We start from the raw sequence: 14859 nt of genomic DNA, 5'->3' as shown, positions 1-14859 counted from the left end.
GTAGGGAGAAATACAACTGGGTATCACAAGTCTGTTTAACATACATATATGGATTTGGCTATGTACGGAGTGTAGAAAATATTAAACGGCTTCTTGTTTGCTTTCAAACACATATTACTTGACTGCCATTCTCACGAGAATCAGACTTGATGTATCCCCACTGAAACCACATAGATTAAGATATTCCAAAAAGCGTGAAAATATGGGTTGCTTATTCTGCAATGGTATACAATAAACTGAACTCCATTTTATTTTGACCTGTCCAGAATACGAAAAAAAAAAAGAAGAAGAAAAAAAAGAGAGAACAGTACATACCGAAGAAGTATCATGTGCGCCCCAATGCACTTAAATTGTCCATATTATTTGCCGATGCTAAGACACGCATTTCACTTTCTTTGTTCTTGTCCCAAGCCTACAGAAACACTTCTGTCTCTTATCAATGACGCATGGTTTCACTCCTATCTGTCCGTCTATCTTTCTCTCTCTGTCCATGTCCCAAACTCTTCCTGAAGTTGTTTGATGCTCAGGTACAGCCAGTTACGCAATATGGTTCTGAAACTTGAGGATTGCATAGTGCAGCTGAAGAATGATAAAAATTGATTTGTTTGCTATAAAGAAGTTTCTCGGCGTAGGTAGGCATACAACTTATGATTTAGCCTCTAGAGAAATGAACAGATGTCCAATCAATATAAACTCCGCTGTTAACTGCATTCTTTACTTGTTAAAGCTAACAGTCAGACTGCCAAGGAAAGCTTATGTAATTCTCTGTGGGTTAGTGTAAAATAACAAAACAAAAAAACAACAAAAAAACAAGCAAAAAAACAAAACAAAAAAAAACAACTACAAAAAACAAAACAAAAACAAACAACAACAAAAAACAAAACAAAAAAAAACACCAAAAAACAAAACAAAAAAACAAAAAACAAAAAAAAAACGTTGTGGGTAATAGATGTAAGGAAATCTCTTTCTATATCTGGATTTGGATTTGTTTGGACAAAGCAAGGTGTTTAGTCTGTTACTGATTTTTAAGAAAGTTTAAAAAGCCATTAATTGATTATAGATGACAAAACTGGAATGACCATGTGACAGTTGCATTGTATGGAGACTTATTTTTTTGATGAATATCACCTTCGCCTTCACCTATCCCATAAACCAGTGGAGGGTCATCGGGGCACCGCAGGTCAGTTCTCACCATCGGTTCCTGGATGTAGATAGACATTTAACGTCCTTAATGACCATATTTTGTTATGGGATAGCTCATATGAATATTCATGCTTATCGGTACCACACAGATTATGATTTTATTATGTCTTCTATGTAAAGAAACTAAAGAAGAAGATGAAATGCATTTTCTTCTTTTTGTCTATTTCTAGATTTCGTTAGAAATACATATTTAGATTTAGATTGTGGTTATCAATGTCATCTACATGGCTTTAGATTCAGGTTATCAATGTCATCTACATGGCTTCAGATTAAAGTTATCAATGTCATCTCATGGCTTTAGATTGAGGTTATAAATGTCATCTACATGGCTTTAGATTGAGGTTATCAATGTCATCTCATGGCTTTAGATTGAGGTTATCAATGTCATCTCATGGCTTTAGATTGAGGTTATAACTGTCATCTACATGGCTTTAGATTGAGGTTATCAATTTCATCTACATGGCTTTAGATTGAGGTTATCAATGTCATCTCATGGCTTTAGATTGAGGTTATCAATGCCATCTCATGGCTTTAGATTGAGGTTATAACTGTCATCTACATGGCTTCAGATTGAGGTTATCAATGTCATCTACATGGCTTTAGATTGAGGTTATCAATGTCATCTACATGGCTTCAGATTGAGGTTATCAATGTCATCTACATGGCTTTAGATTGAGGTTATCAATGTCATCTCATGGCTTTAGATTGAGGTTATCAATGTAATCTACATGGCTTTAGATTGAGGTTATCAATGTCATCTACATGGCTTTAGATTGAGGTTATAACTGTCATCTACATGGCTTTAGATTGAGGTTATCAATGTCATCTACATGGCTTTAGATTGAAGTTATCAATGCCATCTACATGGCTTTAGATTGAGGTTATGGTTATAAATGTCATGCACATGGCTTTAGATTGAGGTTATCAATGTCATCTCATGGCTTCAGACTGAGGTAATCAATGTCATCTACATGGCTTTAGATTGAGGTTATCAATGTCATCTCATGGCTTTAGATTGAGGTAATCAATGTCATCTACATGGCTTTAGATTGAGGTAATCAATGTCATCTACATGGCTTTAGATTGAGGTTATCGATGTCATCTCATGGCTTTAGATTGAGGTAATCAATGTCATCTACATGGCTTTAGATTGAGGTAATCAATGTCATCTACATGGCTTTAGATTGAGGTTATCAATGTCATCTCATGGCTTCAGATTGAGGTTATAACTGTCATCTACATGGCTTTAGATTGAGGTAATCAATGTCATCTACATGGCTTTAGATTGAGGTTATCAATGTCATCTCATGGCTTCAGATTGAGGTTATAACTGTCATCTACATGGCTTTAGATTGAGGTAATCAATGTCATCTCATGGCTTCAGATTGAGGTTATCAATGTCATCTACATGGCTTCAGATTGAGGTTATCAATGTCATCTACAAATGCTGATAATGCCCGAAATCTGTGTCTTTATTTGTATATGTGTAAGTAAGAGAAAACGCTGACATTATACTTTCTTGAAAAAAAAAAGAAAAAAGAAAAAAAAAGAAGGTTGAAGATGTCTGTACACACCCCTTCACAAGGGGCGAAGGCCTTTGCTGAATTAACCATTCGTATTCTCTCTGTCTCTCTCCTTTCTCCACCACTCTCTCTGTGTCTCTGTCTCTGTCTCTTTCTTACTCTTTATCGCTTTATTCCGTTTGTTTGCTTTTCAGATACTGGTGTTGTTCTTTATGATGGATGTTAACACGGAAGTCCCCTCCTCCCCCCCACCCCTATTGTCACGGGCAGAAAGACTTGATAAACCATACATACTTCAGACCTCTCTCTCTCTCTCTTAAAATCAACTGGAATTACAAGAATGTGGCACCACAATATCTAAAACACGTGCTTACCCGAGTCTCATGCCGATACGGCTCTAACAAGTGCATTTACCACGCGCCCGAATTAATATATTCAGAACTAGTTTAGCATTTCCGGCTTCATCCCTGTGGAAATCCCTTCCTATACACATACAAAACATACAAACTATTTTCAAATCAAGCATGCATAAATATCTTCAACCTTTTCAATCATAACTGACACAAATCTAGGAAGTATGACTGGCAGTAACAAAGGGCTTGTTGGATCATTTTTCACTCTTTCCTTCTAGTTTAATCTCGTTTTATTTGCTTGTTTTATTTCGGTATATTTTGAATCATGCATAAATATATTGTTTTCGTTCTATCATGACTGTGACAATTCCAGCTGTACAAGTAATACTGGTGATGGCAGCAGTCATTGAATTAGTCGCATTTGACATACGTAGATTTGACAGTAACAACGTGCCTTTAGTTACCTGGATACATTTCATAATAGTTCTATACTGATGACATCTGTTTGTGTGTGCGTGTGCGTGTGTGTGCGTGTGCGTGTGTGTGTGTGTGTGTGTGCGCGCGCGCTTCATTACGTATCTCCTTCTGCACGAATACTTTTTTTCCTTTTATGTGTGCGCTATTTGTAATGGATGCAGATTAGCAAGACAGAATAGGCCATGCCTAAGATCTAATCCTTGAATAAAAATCGTTTTGATTTCTGAATTTCCTCTCTCTCTCTGTCTGGCAGATACTGTTTTGTTCATTCTTTCGTTTTTCACTTATTCATTCATTCATTCATTCATTCATTATCCATTCATTTATTCAGTCAGTCAATGTTTTCAGTTTTTCCATGTCTGTCTCTGTTCATTTCACTTCATGTTGTTTCTGTGTGTCTTTCTGTTCCTTCTTTTTCTGTGTCTTTCCCTTCATTCTTCTTTTTTCATTCATTCGCTCATTCATCACCCACTGTTTTCCCTTTTCCTTTTTCTTTACATCATTTTGTTTATATAATTCCATTTGTCATATCGTTCGTTTCGTTGTTCCGAGTCTTTGTCTGTATGTCTCTCTCTAAGAAATGATTCTTTACGTTTTCAAATACACCTCTGCCCCTTATTTCGATGCGACAACTCTGATAGATGTATCTCAAACGCACACACACACGCTTACAAGCTATCTTCCAGTCTTCTACAATCTATTACAGCACAAATCCTCAGACAAACTCCAATCTGTATGCGCCCCGCCCTTGTCTGGGTAGAAAGATCCTTCCTCCCCGATTCTCCTCCTGTCTGGGTGAATGATCCACCTCAACACCTTCCCCAACCCAACCCCTTTCCCCCACTCCACATCTGATCTAAATGCGTCGTCCCTCTTTCTCTGGTTTGGGGCTGATGTCAGGGCACAAGACTGTAGCCAGACTCAGAGGTTGGCCAAACCCTTGAGGAATGTCGTCTCTGTCACCTGTCCGACTATCTCTCTATTTTCTGTCAGTCCGTCAAACACTTTGTCGCTTTTGTTTCTCGTTTCTCCTTTTCATTCATTCATTCATTAACTGAAACATTCTTTGGTGGGTTGGTTGGTGGGTTGGTTGGTAGGTTGGTTGGTTGGTTGGTGGGTGGGTGGGTTGGTGGGTTGGTTGGTGGGTTGGTTGGTTGGTGGGTGGGTGGGTTGGTGGGTTGGTTGGTTGGTTGGTGGGTTGGCTGGTTGGTTGGTTGGTGGGTTGGTTGGTGGGTTGGTTGGTTGGTTGGTGGGTTGGTTGGTTGGTGGGTTGGTTGGTTGGTTGGCTGGTGGGTGGGTTGGTTGGCGAGTTGGCTGGTGGGTGGGTTGGTGGATTGGTTGGTTGGTGGGTTGGTTGGTTGGTTGGTGGGTTGGTTCGTTCCTTCATTCGTTCGTTCAACCAATATGTTTTCAAATGACTTTATCCTGTTCTCTGTCTTGTTTTCTGTCTCGTTTTATGTCGGTATTACCAATTTTTATGATAGGTGTTTCATTCATTCATTAATTCACTCATTCATTCAGATAGTCAGTTAGTCATTCAGCCAGCCTTTTGTTTCCTTGTCCATCCATCCTCCATCTATCCATTTTTAGCATCATTCTTTCTGTCTTTATTCACTTGCATATATCTTATTCCCACTTGCTTGGTTTAATGATCCACTTGCTCTATTGACCTGCTTCCTTTCTTCCCTCTAAACTGTGCAACATGTATTCTGTCTTTCTTCGTTTCGGTTTCAAACACAACTCCTACAGTCGTATCGACAGCGACAACTTCAATTTCTCTTTCACTAATACACTCACACACACCCACTGTCCTCCTATACAATCTGTTATAGCACACATTCCCAGACACACTTCTCTCTGTGTTCGCCCTCCCTCCACATACCTCTACCGTCTGGGAAGGAATCCCCCTTCACTCTCACACCAGCCTTTCCAGTGGCCACGATGTGCTGTCCATATTTCTCCTGTTTTGAGCAAATCTGCTTCCTTCGTGTTTAGGGCGACCGCTACATGTGGGCTGCATCTTTGTCTGTCTGTCTCCCCCCTCCCTGTCCCTCTCTTATTCTTTCCGTTCTGGGGTTTGTTGTCATCTGTTGATGCCAGCATTCGTCATATCCATTCATTGTCCTCGTAGTTGCTCTGTGTCCGTCATTGTATGTTCTCTGTGTGTGTCATTGTTTCTGCTCTTTCTTTCTTTGTATCGATCCGTCTTTTTGTCTTTTCTGGTCTTTATTTCCTTCTGTTTTCGGTTTTTTCTCATTAATCTATCTCCCTCTCCATCTGTCTGTCTGTCTCTCTCTTTTATTGACACATGCACTCATAAGCGCGCACACGCACACACAGAGCTACACACAGGCACACACAGGCACACACACACACACACACACACACACACACACACACACACACACACACACACACACACACACAGAGAGAGATGAATATAGAACCAAACCTTATTTACTAGAAAAGTGTATTTTTCAAACACAATTATTGTGCAGACTCGAGTATTCTGTATTCACATCGAGATGGAATAGGGAGATATTTCAAAATGTAAACAGAAAAAAAACTATACCTCAATGTCAAAGAATAGAAGATGAATATAATTCCTTAAAGAAAAAATCATGTACTATACAAAGAAATAAAAGCATATTTCACAAACACCTTTTAAGACCAATGAAATCAAGTCAGCTTGTACTAAAAGACATACTTGTTGGCATGTTTGGAAACAACCGCTGTTATAACATTGTTGCCCGGAGAGTAGTTTAGTTTGTTGTTCTGATTTGTTTTGGTTAATGACTACTGCCTTTATGGGGCGGGGGTGGGAGGGTAGAGGGGTGGGGGTGTGGTGGGGTCTTAAATGTGCAGTATAGATCTTGCTGTTTGATTGACGGGCGCCATAGCCGAATGGTTAAAGCGTTGGACTTTCGATCTGAGGGTCCCGGGTTCGAATCACGGTGACGGCGCCTGGTGGGTAAAGGGTGGAGATTTTTACGATCTCCCAGGTCAACATATGTGCAGACCTGCCAGTGCCTGAACCCCCTTCGTGTGTATACGCAAGCATAAGATCAAATACGCACGCTAAAGATCCTGTAATCCATGTCAGCGTTCGGTGGGTTATGGAAACAAGAACATACCCAGCATGCACACCCCCGAAAACGGAGTATGGCTGCCTACATGGCGGGGTAAAAATGGTCATACACGTAAAAAGCCCACTCGACATGAACGTGGGAGTTGAAGCCCACGAACGCAGAAGAAGAAGAAGAAGAAGCTGTTTGATTGATAAATACATTGATTCTGATTCTGATTCACACATAGACACAGACAAACACACCACAAAAGGAGAAACTCCACATATAATAGCAGCATCTGTCAGAATTGAATTAGAAGAAAATGTTGATTATCATTTAAAAGTTTACACTGATGGCTCGGTCCTAGATGATAGCAGTGCAGGATCTGCTTTTGTCATTCCTGGCCTAAAAACAGAAAAATCATATTATTTAGGTGAGGGACATTCATTTTTTACAGCTGAATTGGTGGCCATCGTTATGGCTTTAAATCATCTTGTTGATATACCAATGATAGTAAAATCCTATTTTGTGTTGATTCTCAATTTGTTTTAAAAAGTTTGCTCCTTTTAGAGAATAATCAAAGAGAAGATTTATTGTTTGAAATTAGGTGCTTATTGCACTCCCTATTTGTGAAGGGTGCAAATGTTGATTTTTGTTGGTTTCCATCCCATACTGGATTCCGTTATAACGACCAAGCAGACAGGGCAGCAAAAAGGGGAGCAAAAAATCATATAGATAGTATAAAGGAATATTGCCTATTGTCATATAAGGAAATAAGCAATATTCTAGAAAGAGACTTTTATAGGTGCTTGAATTCATGTCTAAAACTTCGTCAGTTGACTCTCTCAGACTGTGGTGCGATTCGCAGACCAAATCTGAGTTTAGCTCTCAGACTATTATCAAATTCATTACGGATCAAGTATTGTTCTAATGTCAAGTGCATATGCTTTAGTAACCTGACAATTAAGCATATAATTTTTGACTGTAGCTTGATGAAGCCTTGTGTACACGAAAATGTGTCTTCACAAGTGACTGAGAGCGTTGATGTTTTTGACTTTTTGCATTCATTATCAGTTGTTTCGCTTGTCAGTTTAACTTCTCTTTTACGGAATCCTTTAAGTAATTTCCTGTAATTGTATTTTAGATTTTTTTTTCAAATGTCACCCTCATTTGCCAAGTTTCCCCCAACCCTCCATTCATTCACATCTCCCACCTCTTCTAACCGATAATACTCAAATGTATTCATAAATACTTTAACAAAATGTCTTCAATCACCGATATGTGTGACGGGACATTAAACAAAATTCCTCCACGCAGACACAGACAGACAGGCACAGACAGATAACAGACACACACACGCGCGCTCGCGTACGCACGCACGAACACGCGCACGCGCACACACACATATAAAAATATATATATATATATATATACACGTGGGGACATGTACGCACACATATCTTTATCGTTGGAAGTTCTTGCACAACGCGTGTTCTTTGCAGCTAATGTTACAGCAAATCAAAAGGTGGGCGTGGCTCTCCGTTTGCTCCCCTGTTCTTGTTTCTGTTGTTCATTCATTCATTCATTCGCGCGACGGTCCGTTCATTGGCTAGTTTGTTGGTTCAATTCATCCCTTTCTCTCTTGCTTTTCTTTCATTATGTCCTTTTCTTTTCTTTTGTTTTCATTCTGTGGTATCCATCTTTCTGTCGTTTTTCTGTCTTTCGTTTCTGCTTGATATTTTCTACCGTTTCTCATTCATTCATTCATTCATTTATTCACAGACTCTAAAGTTCCGAGACATACAAAGCTCTCGTACAAACGACCCACAGAACACAGACCAGACACACCCAGCAGACGTGGAATGAAAGGCAGACAGAGAACTCACACGTTATCCCCGGGATGTGACTGGCACATTGTGCAGCACGTGTGACTCCTGATTATCTTGCGGAACTTTTCGCCGAACGCGTAGTACAGCAAGAAGTTGGTGGCTGACACCAGGATGACCACCGTGTCACACACCTGAAACACGTAGCAGAGAAGAACCTTTCATCTTACAGCGTTTATTCACACAACCAACACATTCTGGATCAACACATTGGATATCAGATTTTAACTGTCTTTGTCAACAGAAAGAAAGTACCGTTAGTTCTCAGATCAGATGGTGGTGATGGGGCGACAAACCAGATACCAGTTGACTGATTTTGTTTTGTTGCTTTTTTGTTTTCGCTGATGTTTGTTGATATCTTTTAATGCCAGATATATTCGATTATAAGCATATTAGCCTATAAAACACGGACTGTTTAAAATCGCTATCACACTATCTTTATTTTACAATATTCTTTTTCTACGTCAGGGACGTAGTAACAATGAACTGTAAGGGGACCGTTTCCCGCCGTTTCTTTGCCACTGCTCTTTTCGTCCACATCCATGCATCCCCAGTGTGAACGGGAACGGCCTACACACTGCGGGGAACAGGCTAGGAGCCCCAATTTTGTAACGTAAATACTTAAAAATAATCCTTTTGAACAATTTAACTATCAGCGAGGGTTTTCGGCGCAGCTGATTCATATTTGACAAACGAAAGTTTGTATCAGTATTGCATAATCTTATTTGCTTTTGAACTAAGGCCCGTTTAACTACTGCAGAACCCCCACACCGGGGCAACAGGCCAAACTCTACCCTGTCCAGAGTATACCCCGTACAAAGTGGCCGAGTCCAGAATATGTTCCGTGTAAATTGGCCTGGGCCAGAACGTGCCCGTGTAAAAAAGCCTGGGCTACATTATTCCCGGGGTATAGTTTGGCCTGGGCTAGTTTATATCCTCTGGACCATTTCACCCAGGGGGTAGAGTTCGGCCTGTTACACCGGGGCAGGCGCTGTCTCAACGTGCTCCTGCATTGTCTCAACCGGCTCCTCACGCTTCTGCTAATTCATTGATTCCTGCTTGATTCCATTTTTTAAGCTGTGTTTAAAAATTAACTTTTTGCTGAATATGGAAATGTAGTCACTAAATATTTTATTTATGTGTTGATGATGGAGTCTCCCGTCGGTCCGACGGATGAGTAGGCAGGCAGGCTTATCTGTCAGTGTGTGTCCTCATATGGGAGAAGAGGCCGATTCTGGATGTGCAGCACTTCCCACAGGTGTTGCAAGGGAAAACATATCCAGAAGTTGAGCCCCGCTTCCTTCGCTCACGCTTCTCCTTAATGACCAGCGTTCTCTTGTTTTCAAATGTCTTTATGCCACTAGAGCACGGCATCCTCCAGCAAGAGCGGTCAAGGGCATCAGTTTTCCAGGAAGCGATGTCTATGTCACAGGCTTTGAGGTTTGTCTTCAAGGTGTCCTTGAAGCGCTTGCACGGTCTTCCAAGTTCACGGTGGCCTTCCTTCAGCTGGCCATACAAAAGCATCTTCGGGATCCTGCTGTCTGTCATGCGGACAACGTGCCCTGTCCAGCGTAGCTGGCACTGGATCAGCAGGCTTTCGATGCTGGGCAGGCCGCTCCTCTATAGGACCTGGAGGTTGGAGACCCTGTCTTGCCACTTTATGCCGAGGATCTTTCGTATGCATCTCTGGTGAAACTGCTCAAGTTGTTGAATGTGACGGCGATACGTCGTCCATGTTTCACAGCAGTACAACAAGGTGGTCAGCATGTAGGTTTTCATCTTGGTGCTGAGCCTGATGCCTTTGTTATTCCACAGCCTGTTGTTGAGTCTGACAAAGGCGGAGCTGGCCTTGGCGATGCGCAGTGTCACCTCTGCATCAAGGGCTCCGTTGCTGCATAGGGTGCTGCCCAGGTAGCAGAACTTGTCGACTGACTTGATCTCTGTGTCATTGATCTTGATTGCAGGTGGGGGGGGGGGGGGGGAGGCACTGGCGTTCTGTGAGTTAGCTGGTTGGTACATGGACTCGGTCTTGCTGAGGCTGATGGTGAGTCCAAAGCGCCTGCAGGAGGTTGAGAACCTGTCCATAAAGAACTGCATGTCCTCATGGGTGTGTGCAGCAAGCGCGCAGTCATCAGCGAAGAGGAACTCTCTCAACAGTGCCTCAAACACCTTGGACCTGGCGTGGAGTCGCCGCAAGTTGAAAAGTTTGCCATCTGTGCGAAACTGAATGTAGATGCCCCGGTCACAGTCTTGGAAGGCGTCAATCAGCATGGCAGAGAAGAGAATGGAGAACAGTGTGGGTGCCAGGACGCTGCCCTGCTTCACTCCATTTACCACAGGGAACGGATCCGACATGTCAGTGTTTTCCTGTACTCTCGCCTGCATGCCATCGTGGAATGACGCAATCAGCTGGATTAGGCTCTCTGGGCAGCCGAACTTTAGGAGGTTCTTCCACAGACCATGGCAGTTCACCGTGTCGAAGGCTTTAGTCAGGTCTACAAAGACCATGTGGAGCTCCTTGTTCTGCTCACGGCACTTCTCTTGCATCTGGCGTACGGCAAACACCATGTCACATGTTCCCCTGCCTGAGCGGAAGCCACACTGTGCTTCAGGGATGACTGTGTTGGAGACATGGTCAACCAGTCTGTTCAGTATGATGCGGGCGATGCAGAGGAGAGAGATTCCACGGTGGTTATCGCAGGATGTTTTGTCTCCCTTCCGTTTGTAAATGTGGACAATAGAAGCATCCTTGAAATCCTGGGGGACCTCCCCTCTCTCCCAGATAGACTGTAACAGGGCGGTCAGCTTGTCTGTCAGCACCTCGCCTCCATACTTGTAGATGTCAGCCTGGATTCCATCTGCTCCTGGTGCTTTTCCTGACGTTACCAGCTTCAGGGCCTTCCGGGTCTCGGCCTTGGTGGGAGGGGCAGCTAGCGAGTCATTGACTGGTAACTGTGGGAGAGCTGCAATTACCTCGTCAGATACGGACGAGTCCCTGTTGAGAAGGGTGTTGAAGTGCTCTGCCCAGCGGGCAAGGATGTCTTTCTTGTCTGTCAGGAGGGTGGTCTGGTCCAAGGCTCGGACGGGGGTTGATCCTGTGACTCTCGGCCCATACACAGCTCGGAGACCATCATGGAATGTCTTCATGTCGTGAGCATCAGCAGCGGACTGAAGCTCTTCGGACTTTCTCTCCCACCAGGTGTTCTTCATCTCACGCAGCTTCTTCTGTACGAGTTGCCTGGTTTGCAAGAACTGGTTCTCCTTCCTCTGGCAGTCTTTATCGGAAATGTGATCCTGATACCGCATATGCAGTGTGTTCAGAAGCTTGGAGATTCCAGAGTCGTTCTCGTCAAACCAGTCTTTGTGGCTCCTCTGCACAAAGCCGTGTGTGTCAGCTGCTGCTGTGTACACAGCATCTCTAAAGGTGCTCCATACTTCTTCTACATCAGTCGATGCAGGAATTTCTTGGAGAGCTACTTGGATTTGCTGCTGCAGCACGTCCTTGGTGATAGGGAGGCGGTGGATGTTCAGCTTCCTAGGGGGTTTCTTCCTGACTGGTTGAAGCTTGCGTGCAAGTCTGCTGTTCATCTTGCTGCGTACCAAGCGATGGTCCGACCAACAGACTGCTCCTCTCATGCAGCGTGTAATGGAAACATCACCTCTGTCCCTCTGCCGGACAATCACATAGTCCAGCATGTGTCATTGCTTGGAGCGGGGGTGCATCCATGTGTTCTTGTACTTGTCCGCTTGTTGGAAGAGGGTGTTGGTGATGGTCAGTTCATGCTGCGCGCAGAGCGAGAGCAAAAGCAGTCCGTTGGAGTTGCACTTGCCAGTGCCGTGCTGTCCTAGGACTTTTGGCCAAGAGAAGTCCACGCCGACGCGGGCAATGAAATCCCCAAGGATGATCAGCCTGTCCTTTCTGTCTACCGCTGAAATGGTGCGGTTGAGCTCCTCGTAGACAGCTTCTTTGATGTCATCAGGGTTGGTCATCGTCGGGGCATAGCAGCTGATGACTGTGGCGAAGCGATCCTTGGACAGCTTCAGACACAGGGTCATCAGCCTGTCATTTATCCCACGTGGAAGGCTGTCAAGCTGTCGTGCAAGTTTGGTTCATATGGCAAAACCCACGCCTGAGGTTCTTGGGGTGCCATCTGGCTTCCCAATGCAGTAGAAGGTGTAGCCCCCTCCAACTTCCTCCAGCTGGGTTTCACCCGCAAACCTGGTTTCGCTCAGGGCATTCTAGCAGTGAGCGTTGTGCGTCTATCTGGTCTGTCGTCTCTGTCAAAGAGGGTGCGAACATTCCATGCACCCAGAGTCAGGGCATGACTCCTGGTTCTTTTCTTTTTTCGACCGCTGTTGTTGGATGTCCAAGTAGGTGCGGTTTCCTACTAGGTACTAGGTGGAGCAGGCTTTGTTTAGGGATCCTTTTATCTCCCCTTCCCCATGTGGGGAGAGCAGTGCTGTCCCTTAAAAGGGCTGCTCTGACACCCTGGGAGGATACGGGCGCCGCCCCAGTCTACGGCGGACGACCATCACCCCACTGCCGCCTGCGTGCAGAGTCGTGACTAGGAACTGCCAGCAGCATCCTCTTCCTGTCCCCGTTACCACTTCTCCATCGCCGCAGGGCTTGGGAAAGCTGGGTGTTGAAGGGCTAGCTCGTCGTTCCGACATTAGCCTGGTTGCCTGACTAGCACAGGTGACTTTTTTTTTTTTTAGTGAGGAGGAGTTGTGCAGTCCCTTCCCCACTCTCTCGCCAACCGACGCTCACAGTCCCACAGGTGCAGATACTGCCACGTGTAGGACGGCCTCGGCAGGTGCAGGTTTTTTTTTCGGAGCTCCGTCTCCTAGGGGGACTTCCAGCCAAGGATAAGAGCTCCCCCTGTCCTTTGGTCATCCCTTCACAGCCGTTGGGAAAGGTTTCCTCTTCCGCCTGGTCCGTCGTTGGGAGACTTCACATGCGGCAGGTAGTACTGGGTTACATGGTACCAGTAGCAAGGACTTATAGCTTCAACATAACCATATAAGAAAATAAAATTCATCAGGTGGTTGCATTTGTGTGTGGGGAGAGTGGCCGGTTGGTGTGTTGCGTGCATGCATAGCCTACGTGTGCATGCATTATGAAAATACATGCTTGTTTGTGTGCACATACGTGTGTGTGTGTGTGTGTGTGGCTGGGGTGGAGGGGGTTGACAGGGGGAGGGTGCGCATAAATTCAGTAATGTGTGAGTGTGTGTGTGTGTGTTGTATGAGAACACGCACACACACACACACACACACACACACACACACACACATATATATATATATATATATATGAAAAAATCATCTAATGCAGCTCAGATCGTTCAGTATTTCATAGTTTCACAGGTAATGGAAACAAAGCCATTTCATCAACCATCATTTGGAGAGAAACATTCGTTGTTTTAAAGATGAGTGTGCGCTTTCCCAGATTTCGACGATAAGGAGCCATTTTTGACTCACTTGTGTAACCATACTGAGTCCATGCTATAACAAGTTGAAACAAGTGGAGTGGCAGCTCTCGCCTGGCTTGTACTAACCCCCTGCCTTCTACCTGCTACTGGAGTGGGGTAAAGGGGCGAAGATGATGTTCTGGACAGACTTATATTGAAATGTATGGCATTGGATGGCTTGGGGACTAGGTTAGCATGTGCTTTAGGTATTAAGATGTTGAAATCACAGAACTAGAAATTCAAAGACCACAGACCGACACAGGCACATTGTCTTTGAAACACACACACACACACACACACACATGTGCGTGTTTAAGTGTTTGTCTCTCGATCCCCGCTCTGTCTTTCATTTCATGTGGGAATCATTCGCTCCTATTTTTCTGTCTGTCCCTTTGTCTTTTCCCCTCTCCCTTTCTGTCTCTACTCCCCCCACTCCCATCCCGCCCCCCGGCAACTTCTCTCTCTGCCTTCTTTGTCTTCCTCTGCCCTCCTCCCCACCTGTCAGATGTTCCCCAGTTTCTCTCTCCCATTCCCTCTGTCTCCCTCCCCGCCATCAACCCTCCTCACAAGGAGCAATGAGCACTCAGTGAATAAACTGTTCATCCGTTCGACACTCCACAGTCACCACTTGCTGCTCATTGCACAACATCCGATATGTGAGCAATCACAGCCACCCCCTTGCCCCCACCCCAGTCCCCTTAAAGGTCGATAATCAAAGTCTCCCATCATCATCATCATCAACGTCTCCGACATTGCCATAGTTACCACGGACGTCGTGACCGACGGTCGACATGATCGTCTTCGTCTGTGTGTCATCACTTCATGATCCAGCATCATTACCGTCGTCGTCGCCTCGCCTCGGACGTTTATCATCATCA

General features: G+C 44.2%; 1 protein-coding gene across 1 annotated transcript in view; it reads right to left on the bottom strand.

Moving 5' to 3' along the window:
• LOC143285720 (uncharacterized) overlaps positions 1-14859 on the bottom strand; it is a 92754-nt gene that overhangs the window by 5879 nt on the left and 72016 nt on the right. The window contains exon 3 of the mRNA XM_076593126.1: positions 8511-8644. Within this exon, the coding sequence (XP_076449241.1) occupies positions 8511-8644 (134 nt within the window). The remainder of the gene's footprint in view (positions 1-8510; positions 8645-14859) is intronic.

The sequence above is a fragment of the Babylonia areolata genome, chromosome 9, assembly GCF_041734735.1.
Source record: "Babylonia areolata isolate BAREFJ2019XMU chromosome 9, ASM4173473v1, whole genome shotgun sequence".
Classification (NCBI taxonomy): domain Eukaryota; kingdom Metazoa; phylum Mollusca; class Gastropoda; order Neogastropoda; family Buccinidae; genus Babylonia; species Babylonia areolata.
The sequence above is the reverse complement of the archived record's forward strand: the minus strand, read 5'-3'. Positions and strand labels throughout refer to the sequence as shown.